This window comes from Ambystoma mexicanum, chromosome 3p (assembly GCF_040938575.1).
Source record: "Ambystoma mexicanum isolate Mex_15411 chromosome 3p, UKY_AmexF1_1, whole genome shotgun sequence".
Taxonomy (NCBI): domain Eukaryota; kingdom Metazoa; phylum Chordata; class Amphibia; order Caudata; family Ambystomatidae; genus Ambystoma; species Ambystoma mexicanum.
Window position 1 is genome coordinate 591,639,497 of NC_090925.1, and position 17,737 is coordinate 591,657,233.

Below are 17,737 nucleotides of genomic sequence, written 5' to 3' on the forward strand. Positions count from 1 at the left end.
CTGGTTCCACCCCAGAAAGAGCAGTCCAGCTGAACTGATAGTTCGTATCTCTTCTGCAAGGGACCACATACCTCACCATGTACGTGTCTGGCTCACTAGGAGGCATCAGTCAGGTGTAGCTTGATTCTCAAGGTACAGCAAACTCGGGACCCAAGTCTCGACCTACTGTGAAGCATGAATAATGATGAGACAAGACCCCTATTAAAACATCCTAGCTTTAAGGGAGTCCCTGAGAACCAAAGCTCTACTTCACATCCCTAACGGCGGGGTGTCGCACTGTTCCTACAGGGTTCAACACATGTATACTTCTCGGTTGGCACAGCACAGATAAAATGGATGACCTCTAGTTATTTGCGATTAAGCTCCACTTACAAAAAAGATCTGGCCCGCATTATAATTATACATAACATGGCGCATACATGTGATATGTGGTTGCGCACTGCATTCAATATATCAAATAGATGGTAATTGTGCCCAGTGTGTGTGCTTCACAGCCTCACACTTCAAAGTGGCCGGATTCCGAATGGATGCACAGATTAGTGGCAGCTCTCTGGTCAGAGCTGACATGCAGGCTTGGATTGACCTGTAGGGCAAGAGGACAATGGCCAAACTGCCATCCGAACATGCTAAGGTAGGCCAGTTTTTTTTTTTATCAAAGTGGGCCATTTGTTTGCAATGTGGGCCATTGATGAGTGACTTTACTCTGCAGCTACTACTTTTGGGAGTGTTGCTGAACGAATGCTCTTTAAAGTCAGCATTTTGCAACATATTAAAAAAAAAACCTCCCTCTTGGGTACTAGTTGAACAGTCTGTCACAAAAGCAATACATTACCATTCCTGACTCTGTGCCACTTTTTCATTGGTGCCCGAGCCAATTGTATCCCTCAGTTAGACCTGCTCCCATGAGAAGAGCAGAGTACCCGATAGTGTTTAGGACCCAGGGGGAGCAGGGAAGGCAGGAGATTGGAGATAAGGACCAAAGCTCTTTGCTGTCAATTTCATGGAAGTTCACTTGAAGTTTACCCGCTCGGAGAGGCGATGTGTTTTTTATCCCTGGAGCTCGCCGCCGACAGGCGCGGAGTATGAAATTAATGCCAGGAATTTTCCAAGCTAAACTTGACTGCTGGAAAGTAAACAGTGCGCACTGAAATGCGGGAAGGCGGCCCTGCAAGGCTGCAGCAACTTTTTATTCTCTGGAAGGATGAAGGCACTTTATTGCATTGAGCATCGGAAGGCAGCCCTCTGCAAGGGAAGATCCACTCCAACCTCCAGCGCCTAACTCCGGGCTCTGGAATATTATCGAAGGCAGACAATGCAAGCTGGCAATTCGACAGAATCACTCCTGACCACAGCCATCTCGAATCTGAGTGTTTTACCCTGCCAGGTAAACAAAGGTTTCACCTTCCACTACCTGCCCGCTGTCTACCTGACTGTTTTCCTGGCCGGAATCCTTGGCAATGGCCTGGGCTTGTGGAATCTGTGCGTGAACTGGAAGAAGTGGAATAGCTTGAACGTCTTGGTGTGCAACCTCGGTGTCGCAGATCTCCTGTACGTGATCACCCTGCCATTCTTCGCGTCTTATTATATACGCAAAGAAGTATGGGTCTTTGGATTGCCCTTCTGCAGGGTTGCCCGTTGCCTCTTCCATGTCAATCTTTATGCCAGCATTGGATTCCTCACCTGCATCAGTGTCCAGCGATACTTGGGTATTGTCCACCCCATGAAAATGTTGGGCCGCTTCCAGACACTGCGTCATTCGTTCCTCGTCAGCGCTGTTGTTTGGATTTGGGTGATTATACAGATTTTGCCGGATTTAGTGTTCATGAAAACAGACAATAACACCTTGCGCTGCTACGACTCTACGGGAAACGACAGCCTGAGCACGTACTTGCCATATAGTTTCATCATGATGGTAACCGGCTTTCTTATTCCTTTCATGATCATTATTGGATGTTACTCCCATGTTCTCGTCGTTTTGTGGAAAAACAAGAACATAGACCCTGCATTGAAAGAACGAAGCGTAAAACTGGTCATTATTGTCATGGTTTTATTTTCAGTCTGTTTCTTTCCTTATCATTTGTTTCGAGCTCTTAACTTGCTGTCGAGGGTTTGGCAACTTCAAGGAATTTGCTCTCAGACTTTAAACAATATCTATGTCACCTACCAGGTGACCCGGGGCTTGGCCTGCATGAACAGTGCCATTAACCCCCTGGTTTACCTGGTCACCAACGAGAACTTTGTGTCTAAGCTGAGAAAGTTTCGGAAACAGGCTTGGCAAACGTGTTTCTTTCTTAAAATGGGGCGGATGGAGTATTTTTCTGAAAGAATTAAACTCAAGACATTTGTCAATGAGGAACAACGTGAAATTTTAGATGAACAATAACTTGTTACTTAATATCTATCAATTTCTCCGAAATCTGAGACTAAATGCAGGGAACTGGCTAAGTGAAGAATACGCGCTACTCATTTTCCTTCTTGTCCACCTTGCAGCCACAGTTAAATGTTGTTGTGCCTGTCATGTATGTATATTTGCCAAGAAGACAATTCATTATATCATGAAATTGGATGTCTCACAAGAAAACATGCCTGATGACTTCTTTGTTTTGAATCCCACAAACGCACAACAAATTGGGCTAAACTTCAACTCTCAGACTGCACATTTCATCTCCTTAAAAGTCGCCGCTTTAAAGGATTGGCTGCCAGTGTACATATATGTTCCCTGCAATGATATACAGATGATAGCTTAGGACCTGTTTCTCCCAGGTATGTACCATCCCCGTAGTATGGGATATCCAAGCTACAATAACCTGTGACCTTTCCTTCCACCGGCCTCTGTTAAACTCACATTACTTGTATAGTGCTCAGGTGCACCCTACCTAGGTTTGCACTATCTAAACCGAAAAGCAAAATCACGCTCGCTCAAAATCTCACTCGTCTGTATGGCATGCCTGAGTTTAAAGCCAGGCATGTTTTAGCATGTGATTACTTGGAATGAGAAATGTGTTCATATATTGGTTTTATTGCAAGAGCCATGCGTTTTACGAGTACATTGATTTCAATGGAGTCCTGGTCCTGCCGCTGCACTGACTCATACTTCAGTGTTTACGATGAGCTCAGCCGCCTGTTTAGGAAATCAGTGGAACCATGCAGATGGGTGGATGACAACATCGTGGCTTTTGTGGCTATTTCATAATAAGGCATTAAAGCTTCGAAAACTCTCTTGGGCAGCTGGCATCACTAGCACTGCTTGTCCAAGGTTGCCACCGACATTTTGTTGCTATGAAGATGCTTACACGGGGCGTCGCGTGTCCTTCGTCTGGGCGGAGAGTGCTGGAGAATCCAGAACGTTGTGTTTGCATTGAGGCTTATTTCTGTTATCTCTCAGGCTTGCCATCAAGCTTGGAAACCTCATGGTGGAATCGTGAGTGCACTGAAGCAAAGCAACACACGTAGATGGCCCGTGTGTGTCCCCTTGGTGTTCTGCTGCAAAACTTTCTTCGTGTTGAACCAGCAGAGCGCAGATTAAACATAGATCTAACCAGTTTGGCTTGTTAAAGTCTTGTGGGCATCAAAGGCGGGCATCAATGGTGGGATGGGATTGCAAAGCAAGTCCAGTTCTTAGGCCGGAAAGATGTGGTCACTATTTGCATATGTGCTCCATATTGGAATACCCCTGCGTAACCATCTCACTGCCCTGGCTCTGGAGAAAGTCAAACTGGCTTTGGGGGAAAACATACAGCACCAGGGGAACAAATGAAAGAGCTGCTCCACCCTGACATGCTACAACATAAAAGTAGGGGACCTGTAATCTTGCTTGTGGCGTTGGGGATAAGGGGTAGAACAGCATGGAACAGCACAGGTGTTAAGGGGTTGGGAGAGGGGTGGTTAGATGGCCATAAGGAGAGGGGAGGGGGAATGCATTGGGTCCCACTGAATTGCTTTTCCTTTTTCTGTTCTTTTCAGTCAAAGTAGATTTCAGATTAGCCGGAAGTTCTGTGGGGGCTTTCGGAAGTTAGACTCATGCAAATTGCAGATGTTTTAGTAAAAGTGTGATTGTGGAGTTTTTTTCCATTGCCAACTCTGATCCGGCATTTTATATTGTGGTTGTGCACCATCTACACTCGCTTTCAACTTATAACAGCTGACTTGTAACCAGAACCAATGGTAAAGTGACTTGCATCGCGTCCAAAAAACGAAGTTCAGACGAAGTTTGGCAAGCCCCGCCTTCTTAACATAGCACAATAATGCTGTGAAATCTGGCCGGCTTCCAGTGCGCATGTCCCGTAAAGATGCTACTGGACGCATGCTGATATTGACAGAGTAGTAGTCCAGGAGTAGTTGTGTTTCTATGAACAATAAGCTATCACATCCTTGATGCAGCAGAAAATGCAAAATAGAAAGGGACACACGTGAATACCAAAAGGAAACATACAGCCAAGAAATGCATGTTTTATTTTGGCTGTCAAGTTTCTGCCGGGGCATAGAGATGAATAGGCGCTTCGCCACTTGTACCCCAGACTGCCTCAAACATGGCACTTTAGGCATCAGAAGTCAGGGACCACATTTGGGGATCGCCAGAGATCGCAAGTGCGACCTCAGAGGTCTCCCTTGCGACCTCTGTGGTCTCCCATGCAACCTCTAAAAAAAGAAAATGTTTTTTTATTTATTTTTTTCCAATGCAAGTTCCTGGGCTGCGGCCAGCACCATGTCGCTCTTTAATTCTGGAGTGGCTGGCTTTCTTGTTCAGGCCCCTTAAAAAATAAGAAAAATAAGAAAATGAGGGCCACAAGTCTAACACTTTCAGCACTGAACCTAAATAAGAAAGAATACGAATGGCAAAAAATGTGTCTTTCTGGAATTCTATACAATAATTGCTAGACTCAATAAAGGTTTATTTCAGGCACACTTCAGTCACTTATTTAGTCTGTTCTCAAACGCCTCAACTCAGCCTTTCATCCTTCTGAGGTCGATAAATGGGTACCAACACAGGTTGGGTGATAGTGGGTGTATATGTGTTCTATGTAAAGCGCTTAAGCGTAAGTGCTACATAATAACACATCATTATCATTTGGTCATGGACATCTGCTTGCAATCACAGTAATTTGGTAATATGGGCCTATATACACTGATTTTAACGATACATATGGCGATCCATTCAGGTATGAAATGTACATCACAGTGATATAGTGATATCGTAAACATATTTTTCCTAGTGTACAATGCTATGTGATGCCACTTCCTGTTTTGTCAACGGGTGAAAGGTTGTGTTCCATCACTTCCCGCGATATCAATTTGGGGTGGGGTCAAATGACATCACTTCCTGTGATGTGATCAGGGGCACAAAGGTCGTGTGATGTCACGTCTGCTACCCCTGGCATTTTGATGAAATGACGTCCCTGTCGGAAGTGTTCCCTTTAGTCCTCTCCACACCCTTAGCAAAGCATTATCACGCTGTTCGACCATTTCAGGGGGAACCCAAGTGAAGTGAATAGCTCCAAAGATTGCATTGGAATCCTTTGAATGCAAAAAGAACAGTTCTGGAACTCTAAAGATGACTGAAATAAATATTGGAACAACTTCCAATAAAAAATAATAGGGGGGATCCCAGATCCTAAAAGTTCCTGACACTTTAAACCTCTGTATGTAACTGATTGAACCAAACGAAAGATTTTGTTTTTAACCTTTTTATTTCTTAATTTTCAGCACACATCATATGGTGATTTTAAATGAGGAACTCTGTCCACGTACAGGATTATACAATGTTACTTCTGACGGGGTCATAAATCAAAGGAAAAACAACAGACCCCACAGAGCCCCCCTCCACAATATACATCTTCAACCATCCTTGCCCAACCCCCAAACCCATCCGTGATGATAACCGGGTATCCTGGAGGGTTCTACGTGATTTCGCCGACCTATTTCCTGGTCGTGGTACTTTTCATCGCCGGAAACCCAGTTTTTTTTTTTTTTTTTATTCTGGGGGGGTTCCCCCCCAGACCACCCCCTTACTATTATAATAATACCCCAACGCCAACAAAACACCCCCCAAAATAAAAAAATAAAAAAACGGGATTTCTGGCGATGTAAAATCCTGCGATGAAAAGTACCACGACCAAAAATAGGTTGGCGAAATGCGTGTATACCATCCTGGAGTAGGCCTTCCTACCTCAGTTGCGACGGAAGACCTCCCTCACCTTGCCCGCACCCCCGAATATCATAAGTCTACGGTGGCCGAATGTCCGGGCGGGCCTCAAGCATGCCCCATACCTCGTGCTGTACATATACCGAGACACGCGGGCCCCTGTAGGTAGGATGCAAACACCAGGCCACATCTCTCTCAGAGCTAATCCACTCACGCACTGCCCTACGCCAGTCACCCATCCCCGGCCCAGCCTGCTCCTTCCACTCCACGGCTATCACGCGTTGTGCCAGCAAGAGCTCCAGTGCAAGCACTCTGGGGATTGGCTTACCGGGCCTCCCCTTCTTGCTGGGCCAAAGCACCAGCAAGCAATGCTTCACTGTGGGTTGAATCCTGACCTTTGTCAACGCAAACATTTCTTCCCGAACCTCTTCCTAAAATCCCCTCACCAGATCACACCCCCAACACATATGTAGAGACGTCCCTGTAACCAATCCAAGTTTTAATGTACACTCTCCACCAATTATTGACTGTCTGCACTGTTCCACTGACTTGACCCATTTATTTGATATCGCATGCTATGTGGTCGGTCTACGTTTCTAATACAAACCAATGTATGCTCTTCTTCTCATATTCAGATACAAATACACTGTTCAAGAATGTCTTACACATTCCTTATACGAGTTCCGTTTGGGGGTCACATACCGTGTGCACTCCAAGTATTAGTGTGAAAAAGAGTTTATAATTCTGTAGATAGTTTTCACACATGGAAAGGTTGTCAAAGTAATGTTGACTAGAGAGAAACCTGAAGAGTAGTGTCTTGGATAAGAAAGCAACTTGACTCGGGCACACCCACTTTTAATTTGGTGTTTTAGGTGACGCTTTAGTGGCACCCATAAGCCCAAACTATTGCATTTGAGTACAGATTGGGAGTAAGGGCATATGAGTAGGGGCACAAAGCTTGTAGGTGGTCTGTGGGTATTTGCCCACCCATTGCCTGCCCAGGGACATGCTAATCCATATGGCCATTAGCACCCAGTTCCTGCCCCTTCTCAATTAAGACTTACCAATAAACTCTAAGCTCGAAAGTGCCTGCCAGTGTTTTCTCAAAGAAGTCTTCTGTGAGTCAATGACTTAATTTATGTATTTATTTTATTTATTTATTTTTACATTTATAAAGCGACCAACACCAAACGAGCATCAATGCGCTGAAACATAGGGTGAGGGGGTGGATAGGACAATGGGGGAGACAGGGAGGCAGTAGGAGGGAAGGGTAATGTTACAATAACAACCTTTTTGAAGTTCCCGATCACAGGGGCAGACATGTCTTGTCTTAAGGATCACAGTCAGGTAAAACAAGTACGTTTTCAATTGTTTTCTGAAAGGTCAGTAACGAGGCTCAGCCCGCATGTGGGGCGGGAAGGTTGTTCCAAAGGGGAGCTGCTGTGACCGGGAAGCTGGAGCCCCCAGCTCTGCTGCATTTGAAATGCGGGGTGGACAGTAGGGTGCAGTAGGGTGATCTTGTGGGTTTGGAGGACTTAGTCTTAGAAATCCTCTGAGAGGTAGGAGAGTGCAGTGTTGGTCAGATAATGATGCGTTATGGATAACATTTTGAAGTTGATCGTAGGTAGCCAATGTGCAGCTTTTCTATGGGGTGAGACATATTCATGCTTCAATAAGTTCAGTGCAGCTCGGATGCCATTGTTCTGGAGGGACTGGAGCTTGTGGAGAGTACCGGCAAAGAGGTAATTACAGCAGTCCTGCCGGGAACCAGTTACTGGTCAGGCAATTGTCATGCAGTCTTGTGGGGAGAGGAGGTGCTTGGTGGCGTTCACTAGTTTGGTGGTATGGGCTGTCGAGCATGCAACTGCATTGACTTGGCAGGAATCTAGGTAGACACCATGTGTTTTAACAGAGATAGTGACCGGAATGGAGCAGGTATCAATGGTAAACGAGCGGATGGCAGGATTGAGTTTGGCACAACGTGGGGTGGGTCAACTATCAGGATTTCCGTTTTGTCATCCTTCAGACAGATGTGTGGTCATCCAGGCTTGGATGGTGTCATAAATGGTATTGATGTAGTTGGAGTCTTGGTCATAAATTCCTGAGAGGGGGATACACATTTGTGTGTGATAGACATAGTTAGTGTAAAATATGTCCAGAGAGTCAAGAAGGTTGAATAGGGGTTTAGTATAAATGTTGTTTAATGTAGGGGAGGCACAAGAGCCTCGAGGGACTCTGCAGGGGACTTGGGTAGGGTGGGTAGCTGCATTTCTGGCGTAGACCTGGGCTGTTCTGTCTGCAAGGAATGAGGCCACCCATGTGGAGGCTTCTGGTGAGAAGATGGCTGCTGAAGTGAGATGGTGGCAGAGAGTTTGGTGGTTGACCAGATCAAAAGCTGCCAATAGGCCAAGAAGAAGGAGGAGGGCAAAGTTGCCAGTGTTACAGATGTCATCTAGTTGGTTTTTAAGGTCAAGGAGAGTGGATTCAGTGCCATGGGCTGGTCTGAAGCCTGACTTGCGAGGGCTGAGGATGTTGTGTTGTTCCAGGTAGGCGTTAATTTGAATGTAGGCTGCACAGCCAAGAATTTTAAGAAGAAATGGGACGGTGGTGATGGGCCTGTAGTTAGTCGGGATGGTGGGGTCAAGGGTGGCTTTCTTGAGGAGGGGAAGATTGAAGCTTCTTTGAGGTTTGGTGGGATGGAGCAACTCGAGAAACAGCAGTTGACAAATGCAGTGATGATGGGAGCGAGGGCTGTGACACAGTCCTTCACGAGTGGTGCTGGGTAGGCATCGTCCTGACAGTGTGAGGGATTCAGTCATACAATGAGATTGGCAATCTCAGATTCAGTGACAGACTTGAAGCTGGAGGCAGTGTTGGTGGCCAGAGACTGCACAGGGTGTGGCAGGGGAGTGTTAGATGTGGTGGTAGGAGACTTAGAAGGGATGGTGCCTGGCTTAATTTAAATTTTTGATTGGAGCGTGACAATTCTATTGGTAGGTAGTTGTTGAATATTTTGACACCAGGAGTTATCTTTGGTGTAGGTGGTAGTAGGGAAGACAGGGGTTTTAAGTTCACGTAAGATTGAGAATAGTTTGCATGATTGGGACTTGGCATTGAAAATTGTAGTCGACAAAGATGTTGCTTTAGCAGTAAAGATAGCTTGCTTATATTCCTTGGAAAAGTTACGGAAGGATTTTTTTGGTAGCTGATGGGGCATTGTGCCAGGTGGTCTCGAAAGCACACTTCTTTGCTCTCATGGCCTGCAGATTTGGTATAAACCATGAGCTCAAGTGTGAGGATGGTTTCGCTTTCTGAGGTTTGAGTGGGGCAATGATGCTATGGCTGACAGGATTGCTGCATTATAGGTGCTGACCTGGTCAGCCGGGGTCGAGAGCAAGGCAGCTCTGGTGAAGGAGATGTTGGCAAGGAGGACTGGGAGGAGCATATCCTTGGTGAGAATGCGAGAACATCTAGAGATGGGGTGGAGGCATTAGGTATTTGGTCTGAGGAAAAGGACAGCATGAAGATGATGGTGTGGTGGTCGGACCAGAGGTTGGGGTAGATAGCTGCATTGGCTATATGGCAGTTAAGTTCTGCAAGCCAGTCTAATGATCTTCCAAGATGATGTGTTGGGCGGCTATGTGCTGGATGAGTGCCAGAGTGGTGAGGGAGTTAACAAGAGAGAGGGCCTCCTTGCCTGATGAGTCATTCAGACTCAAGTTAAGGTCACCTAAGGTGAACACATTGGTGGTAGGTTTGTTGCTGGTAGTGAGGAGTTGAGTCAGGTTGTTGACAAATTACTTTGCTGGGCCATGTGGATGATAAACTGTGTGAAATGTAATGGTTGAGGTAGGTGTTAGTGACAGCTTGGCAGTGAGAAGTTCGCAGGTGGCCAGGGCAGTGGTAGAGGTGATATTAATATACATTGTGTTTTTGTAGATGAGGACGACTCCACCACCTTTGGATTCTGGGTGGTCACAGCAGAGTATATTGTAGTTAGAGGGGAGAACAATGGTCAGGGCTGGGCCTGCTTCTGTGTGTAGACATGTTTCAGTAAATGCAAGTATGGCTAGTGTAAGGTTCGTAATGAGGTCTCTGACATCAGAAGCATGTGCAATGATTGATCAGGCATTGATGAGGGCACATGAGATTGGCACATGGGTGAATTCTTATGGAAGAGGGAAGCCAGTGTGAGGGTGGTGTGCAAGGTGGGAGCTGTATGTGAGTGTAGGTGTATGAGGCAGAGGTTGGTAGGTGGTGGGAGGGCACCAGGTAAAGATGGGTGGTAGTGCAGGGCGTGAGCCTGAGCCTTCTTACTGTGCCTGTGCAGGGCTGATCGATGATGGCTGCAGGTGGCCGAGTCTAAGCAGGCCACTGTCGTGGAGTGGTCAATGTGTGCAAGGGCCGCTGGTGGGAACTGATGGCATCTGGTGGAGTGCAGGTTTCATGAGGGATGTTTTGCGGTATGCCAGAAATGTTCAGGACTGTGAAAGACTGCAATACAAGTCCATGGGAGAGGGCTGGGTAAGAATGGGAAGAGGCCATGATGAACGCAGACATGCCTGGAAGACCTGGCATAGATGCAGAGCCTGGAGGATGGGGTTGCCCAGTGCCGGTGTTCAAGGAGGGTTGCGCTGCTGCCTGTGGGAAGAGAGGCACTGGGCAGCAGCAGCAGAAGGTGGGCGGTGGAGGGAGGAAGTCGAGTGGTGGGAGGAAGGGCGTGGGAGGTGGCAGAATGGATGGACCAAAGTTGCAGGAGAGGCGGGGGCCATGCATGTCGGTAGATTATGTCAGAACATCATCGAGGCAGGGGCAAAGAAGCCCTGTTGTGGGCAGCAGAAAAGAGGTGACATGGGATGTGGAGAGGGTACCATGAGCCCAGAAAAACCAAATCAAGGCCTTTGATGAGCATGAAGTCGGTGCAACAGGCTCATTAACAGGCTTACCTTCAAAGGTGGAAGACAGGCACAGTTCTTGGTGATTCCAAACTAGCGATACAAGATCAACAGCTACACTGGTAGTAAAGGGGTGTGTGTAGGTGATCGAATTGCGGGAAGCATAGAGAGTGGGAGTCTGAAAGAAGGAAAGCTGCGTGGGGAGAAGCTTGGTGCCCCAGATGGCATACATTACCAGACAGGGCCAGACAGGGTATGTCTCAGGCCTTGATGTTGGGCCTTTATTGCGGCCGACTTCGCTTGCCGGCTCGCATAGGCCTTGTGAGAAGTCTACACAGGCATCCAATCATGAGGATGCAGAGGCGGCAGAAAAGGGAACAGGCCTGCATGTTAGATGGCTCCCCAATGGCAGCAGACATTTCTTTGAATGGATTTCATTATATTCAGTTACAAGCAAAGCAGACTCAAACCTGGCGGGGCTTACCTTCACGACCACAGCTTCTATCTCGGTTCCAGGTGGAAAGTGGTATAGAAGCATTGCCTGCTGTTCTTCTATACAGGGCCAGACAGGGTATTGGTGATGGAATTGGAGTTCTAAAAGTGTTACTGGTGTAAAAAAAATGTCTACCAGGTCTGTCTTCAGCCACTCTTTTTATAAACACTATGCATGTCCTCAGGGACGCCATTTCACCAAAATGCCAGTGGTAGCGGAAGTGATATCACACGACCCTTGACCTCTGATGACATCACAGAAAGTGATGTCATTTGACCCCCACCCTGAAGTGACATCACGAGATTCAATGGCACATGACATTTCACCCCTTGACAAAACAGGAACTGGCATCACATAGCATTGTTCCTAATTACACTACAAAAAATATGGTTGCGATATCACTGTAATGTGATATACATTTCATACAAGAATGGATCACCATATGTTTCTTTAATATCAGTGTGTATAGGGCCATATTACCAAATTATTGTGAATGCAAGCAGACGTACAAGGTCAAATGACAATGATGTGTTATTGTACAGCACTTACGCTTAAGCGTTTTATATAGAAGAAATGTACATACAATATTACCCAACCTGTGTTAGTACTCATGTATTGACCTCAGAAGGATGAACAGCTGAGTTGGCCTTGCTAGGATTTGAACCTTTAACCTGCAGATCACACACATTGCAGCACAGAGCGCTCAACCCACTGAGCTATCTTCCCAGCTATAGTAAAATTTGAATTTACATGCCTGAATGTTCTCAAAGTCCGAAAGCAAATTACACTCTGTAGTGGATACTATTAAACTGGTAACTTGAATTTAACAGCAGGTCAGTTCATCTGTAGTAATTCTGTCACATAAAGCTTCCACACATGGGCTGCGCCATTGTAGCAAATAAACACTTGGACAGCAAAAGCGACTTGTAGTAAGTAAGTGACTGGTTTATTATGTGGTGGTAGCCCTTATTTAGGGCTATGGTCTTTGCAACGAAAACTTTGCATGGAAAACGAAAACCATTGAATGAAATGCATCGAATTTAAATGCATCAAATTGCTATCCTTTACATGTAAAAGGACATATCCATCGAAACTTGTCCATCAAATATAGGAATGGACACATTTCGATGGCTATGTACTTTTACATGTAAAAGATAGCATGTCCATGCATTTATTTCACACGTTAAAACCTTACATGGAGCTGTCCAGTACTGAAAACTTAAAAGTATTTTGGCACTGGCCAGCTTCATGCAACGTTTTAGTGTTAATTATTTAATGGGGGGTTCCTCCCCAAACCCCCAACCTCCAAAGGCACCCCTAACCCTGACCCTAACCCTAACCCAAACCCTAACCCTAATTCTAACACTTGCCCTAACCTTAACCCTAATTCTAACCCTTGCCCTAACCTTAACGTTAAGCCTACAATCCATCAAAATCCATTGAATTTCATTCAATGAAAATGCTTTTCGATGGAAAACATTTTCAACAGATAAAATTCGATGAATCCATTTTCGATGGAAAGTCTAAATACCCAATTAATCAAGGGCCAATTTTATGTGCTATGGTCAAACATGTCTACACTGAACGAGGTTGCCGAAATGGAATGTCTAGTGATTATCGTAACAGAGACAACGGCAGAAAAAAACCAGGCTATAACTGCAACCTACAACAAGCAAAATACATTGCTTGAAATGGATGCTCTCAATGCTTTTTGGAAGTTTTTGGCTGCATTATGAATTTGAGGTGTTTAAGAACAGACTAAACCAGTGACTCACCCCCTGAAGTGTGCCTAAAATAAACCTTTAATGAGTCCAGTCATTATTGAATAGAATTCCAGAAAGACAAATGATTTACTATTGCTATTTTTTCATATTTAGGATCACTGTTACATTTGTGAAACTCCCTGTTTTTTAAGAGGCCTGGGCAAGATAGCCAGCCAACCCAGAAACAAAGAGTCACATGGTGCTGGCCACAGCTTGGGAACTTCCGTTTGTAAAAAAAAAACCCTTTTCTTTGATTTTATGTTATGGCTAGCAAAGGAGACCGCAGGGGTAGCAAGGGGTTGCGACCCCTGACGACCCGCAAATGATGTCCCTGCATGTCCTTCACTGAAGCCCCGTTCAAAACAAGCATTGGCAAAGTCACCAGTTTTGGCTTGTGTATAAGTATTAAACATTTCCCAAGCACTGCTATTAGATGCCCAGGTACTCACACCATTTTGCACCTGCTACCATCACTAGCCAGTTAATACCACTATGGCAGTGCCTGGCATGTGCCTTTCCCATGTCTACACAAAAACCCAAACTGTTGGCAATGCTTGCTCTGTATTGCATTAGATTCAAGATAATGTATCATTGCCAATGTTTTTTTGAGAGGATATGTGAAGAGTGCAGAAGAGGATGAGTCATTATGACATCGTATGATATGAATGGTTATTAATACCGAGAGGTTTCTACGCGCGCACCCGGGGATTAAACCTGTGTTGCTCCATGTCATTTTGCTTCCAAGGCGAGCACGCTGCCCCTGAGCTATCCTCCCGAGACTAAATGCCACACGCAGGATTGTTGAAGAGGCAATAATTTTACTACTGAAAACCTGACTTCTCAAACTGCAACTAATCCCAACTTTGGGCCTAATTACAACCCTGGCGGTAACCGTTCTGGTAAAAATGGCAGGCTGCCGCCAGAGTTGTGTTTTTTTTCCAGCGCCTGGCTTTAGGGAATCACCAGGGCATTACAGCCCTGGCGATCCGTGAAGCCAGGCGCCGGGGAATGAAACTCCCCATTCCCATTGAGTCCCATAGAATGTGTAAAAAAGTTAGATGCACCCACACGAGTAAGTTTTCCCCTGCCCCACATTCTCTGAAGTTAGCACCTCTCCCAAGATTTCAAGGGTTATTCCCCCCCAAAAATGCAAGTTTTATTGTATTTATTTAATTTATTTTTGGTATTTATAAAGCACCTATACACCCCCCTTGACAACCCGCCAAGGGGTACTTAATGCCTTGCCTCTCCTCAGGGTGGTGGAAGGGGTTCCCTTGGGCTGGCCAAAACCGGTTCCAGGCCCAGGAGAGCCCTTGTCGGCCTGGGGAATGCGGGGACAACTTCACTTTTTTGCAGCCCCCGAAAGTAATTATTGCCTCTGTGTCTAGGATATGGCGGGGGCAAAGTAGGGGATGGCCCGCTATGTGTGTGGGTGCTGTGCTTGGGAGTTAGTGCATATGAACGGTGCTGACTGAGCCTCCTGAAGACTTCCAAGACCTCCACTGAGGTGTCAGTTCTCTCCCATCCATGTGCCGACCAACCTACCCATGACAAAGACCGGTACTGGCGTTCTGGCAAGGAGTGAGTCGTGCATTCAATCCCACATTCTGTGGCCTTGTCCACCCTGCTGAATGCCTACACTCTATAAGCACACTACCCATGGAGGACTGATGAGTTTCCAATCACAGTGCTTCTCAGCCTGTGGTCCAGGTCTGTGGACCAAGCATGTTTCTATGTAAGCATTCCAGCTGCTGAATGCAGGCAGGAAAAATGCCTCCGGCAGCATTCACTTTATTTTATAGGTAGTTACTGCTGTAGGCCTCTAGCTACACCCATCATCCAAACCCTCCTTTACCCTATTGTGTTGGTGGCGAAAGGGTATGCAGCCCCCAATGTATTTGCAAGAAGCATTCAATTGGAGGATTTCAAACCCTGTACCCCTATGCTGATAATGCCAACCTAATTGTTGGCAGGCTTTATTGGAAGCCTTATGGGTCTGACTGTGGTCTCTAGAGTCAGTGATGGACAATGCTGGGAAGAGAGCAGCGCTTGGTTGCTTTCTTGCAAACACTAGTGTCATGGAGGACCAAGTATTGAAACGCAAATTACACCAGCGTGTTAAGAAGTGTGATTTTTACACAGGACTCTATAGAACCACATTTATTTATGGGCTTGCAGGGAGAAACAGGAGGTATAAGTGGAGGGAGTGAAATGTTTGTTTCACGTGCACACAAAGAACTGAGAGTGAGTCACCGAAGGAGTGAGTGAGAGCGAGCAAGAGAAGAAGGGAGCAAGATGGGAATCGGAGAGGGAGGCATGGCGTCAGCATGGAATGGAGAAAGGGAATGAGCAAGCGAGTTTGGATGTTTCTTTATTGTGGTCCCACCTGGCCACCATGCAAAACCCACAACTATGCCATTACTACCATCCCTGGCACGGAGTTCTCGCTAATTAAACAAGGACTATATCCTTCCTCACTTCAAAGCCCTGAAACATGAACAACTCAGATCAAAATATCCAAACACATTAGCAGACCTTTACGCCACAACCTTAAGTGCTGCAGTAAATTTCTTAGCCCCTTTAGCACCCAAAAAACCTAAACCTACAGGACACATCAATCCTAGTTCACTCCTGACCTCTTGGGGCTCCGAGCTAAAAAATGACTTGCAGAAACACGCTGGAAGAAAACACCCTCCAACGCCTTAAGATCGGCCTTCATGAGGTCTTCTAAATCATCCAAACAAGCTATCACTCATGCCAATGTCTCCTCCTTCAATGCCTGAATAATGCATGCCAAATCCAACTCTAGAGAGCTATTCACTATCTTCAGGGAACTGGAATCCCCTACCACCCCTCCTTCCACCCTCCTCAAAGATGACATACAGTGTACTAATATACAAAATGCCACGTTTCTGAAAATTGATACTCTACACAAAAGAATCCTCTCCAAACGAGCCACCTCGAAACCCACCAGTCCACTATCTACTGACATCTCCCTTCCATGCCGAACAGAAGGCTGTTCCGCTTCCATGAAATCACTAAACTTGAAACCTTACACACCCTGAAAAGCCTAAAACACTTGAGATGCAGAGGCGATGTCTGCACTGCCTCTCTTATCAAAGAATGCTCCGAAGCACTGACACCATTCATCGCAACCTTCATAAATGCTCCTTCGCAGCAGGCACAGTGCCATCCAGCCTCAGAGAAGCACGGGTTCTACCCTTACTCCAAAAACCTTCCCTTGACCCCACCGTTCCCAATAACTACCAGCCAATCACCACAGTCTCCTTCCTGCTATAAATTCTGTAAGGATGAGCCTATGTCCAAATTCAGCAACACCTGGAAGTAAACCACATACTAGGAGTTTGATAGTCTGGCTTCCGTCCAGGCCATGGCACAGAGTTAGCTCTCCTAGACCTTAAAAACCAAATTGACAAGATCATAGATGAAGGGAAACCTACCCTGCCCCTCCTTCTAGATTTGTCCACAGCCTTCGATCTAGTCGATCACAAAATTATCTGTCATCACCTTATGTCTTCAGCTTATTTCTCACCGAAATCCATGACTTGGATTGCCTCCTTCCCTGAAGATAGAGTAATGGGAATGCTTGCTTAGAACGTCAGTGCCTTACCGATGCCAATTAAATGTGGAGTTCCTCAAGGATCCTGTGTCTCACCTACCCTCTATAATATATTTACCAAGCACCACTTTGACCTCCTAGATTCCTAGATACACAAACTATGCCGATGATATGCAAATTCTCCTGCCCCTCTCTGGAGACTACTCCAATGATGCGAATACACTGTGTACTACCTATGCAACTGTCCAAGCCTGGATGGCAACAAATTGTCTGTGTCTTGACGACAAAAAGACTGAGATCCTACTTGAAGGACCCGCAATGGTGCAAAACTTGATAGCAACTATGCAGCCATAAACATTGATGCCACCCAGATCCTAGTTTCCCCTGCAGTGAACACCCTGGGGGTTTACCTCCATGCTATGTTATCACTGACTCGCCAACTCTATGCTATCTACTCAGCTGCGTTGCACACAACTAAACTGATAAATTCAGCCAGACCCTTCTTCTCCACAGACAGCTGCCTAACTATTGCATGCACAGTGGTCGGCTCAAATATAGACTACTGCAATGTACTCTTTGCAGACACCTCAGCCCTCAACATAAAGAAATTACAGACCATTCAAAATAACGCTCTTCATGTGGCCCTGAACATTCCTAAAATGGACCACACCTCGCCTGCTAGAAAAGCTGTGCACTGGCTCCCTGTCCGTGAATGAATCATGTTCAAAACACTCTCCATCACACACAGATTCATTTCTAAGACTGCCCCGCCATACTTCTCCAAGAAAATCACTATGTTGCACTCATCAAGGCCGACCAGGGCACCTTACTCCCACCAATTGGCCCATCCGAAAATCAAACGTA

At 45.9% G+C, this 17,737-nt stretch overlaps 1 protein-coding gene across 1 annotated transcript; it reads left to right on the forward strand.

The window, feature by feature from the left end:
• Positions 1-1,033: 1,033 nt before the first annotated feature.
• LOC138580643 (P2Y purinoceptor 1-like) lies at positions 1,034-3,850 on the forward strand. The gene has a single exon (XM_069651344.1). It carries the CDS (start codon positions 1,313-1,315, stop codon positions 2,381-2,383), a length of 1,071 nt encoding a protein of 356 aa, XP_069507445.1. The 5' UTR covers positions 1,034-1,312; the 3' UTR covers positions 2,384-3,850.
• The last annotated feature ends 13,887 nt before the right edge of the window (positions 3,851-17,737 follow it).

What these genes read in the sequence shown, in the direction of transcription:
- LOC138580643 (XM_069651344.1), top strand. Translation starts at nt 1,313, where the DNA reads ATGCAAGCTGGCAATTCGACAGAATCACTCCTGACCACAGCCATCTCG.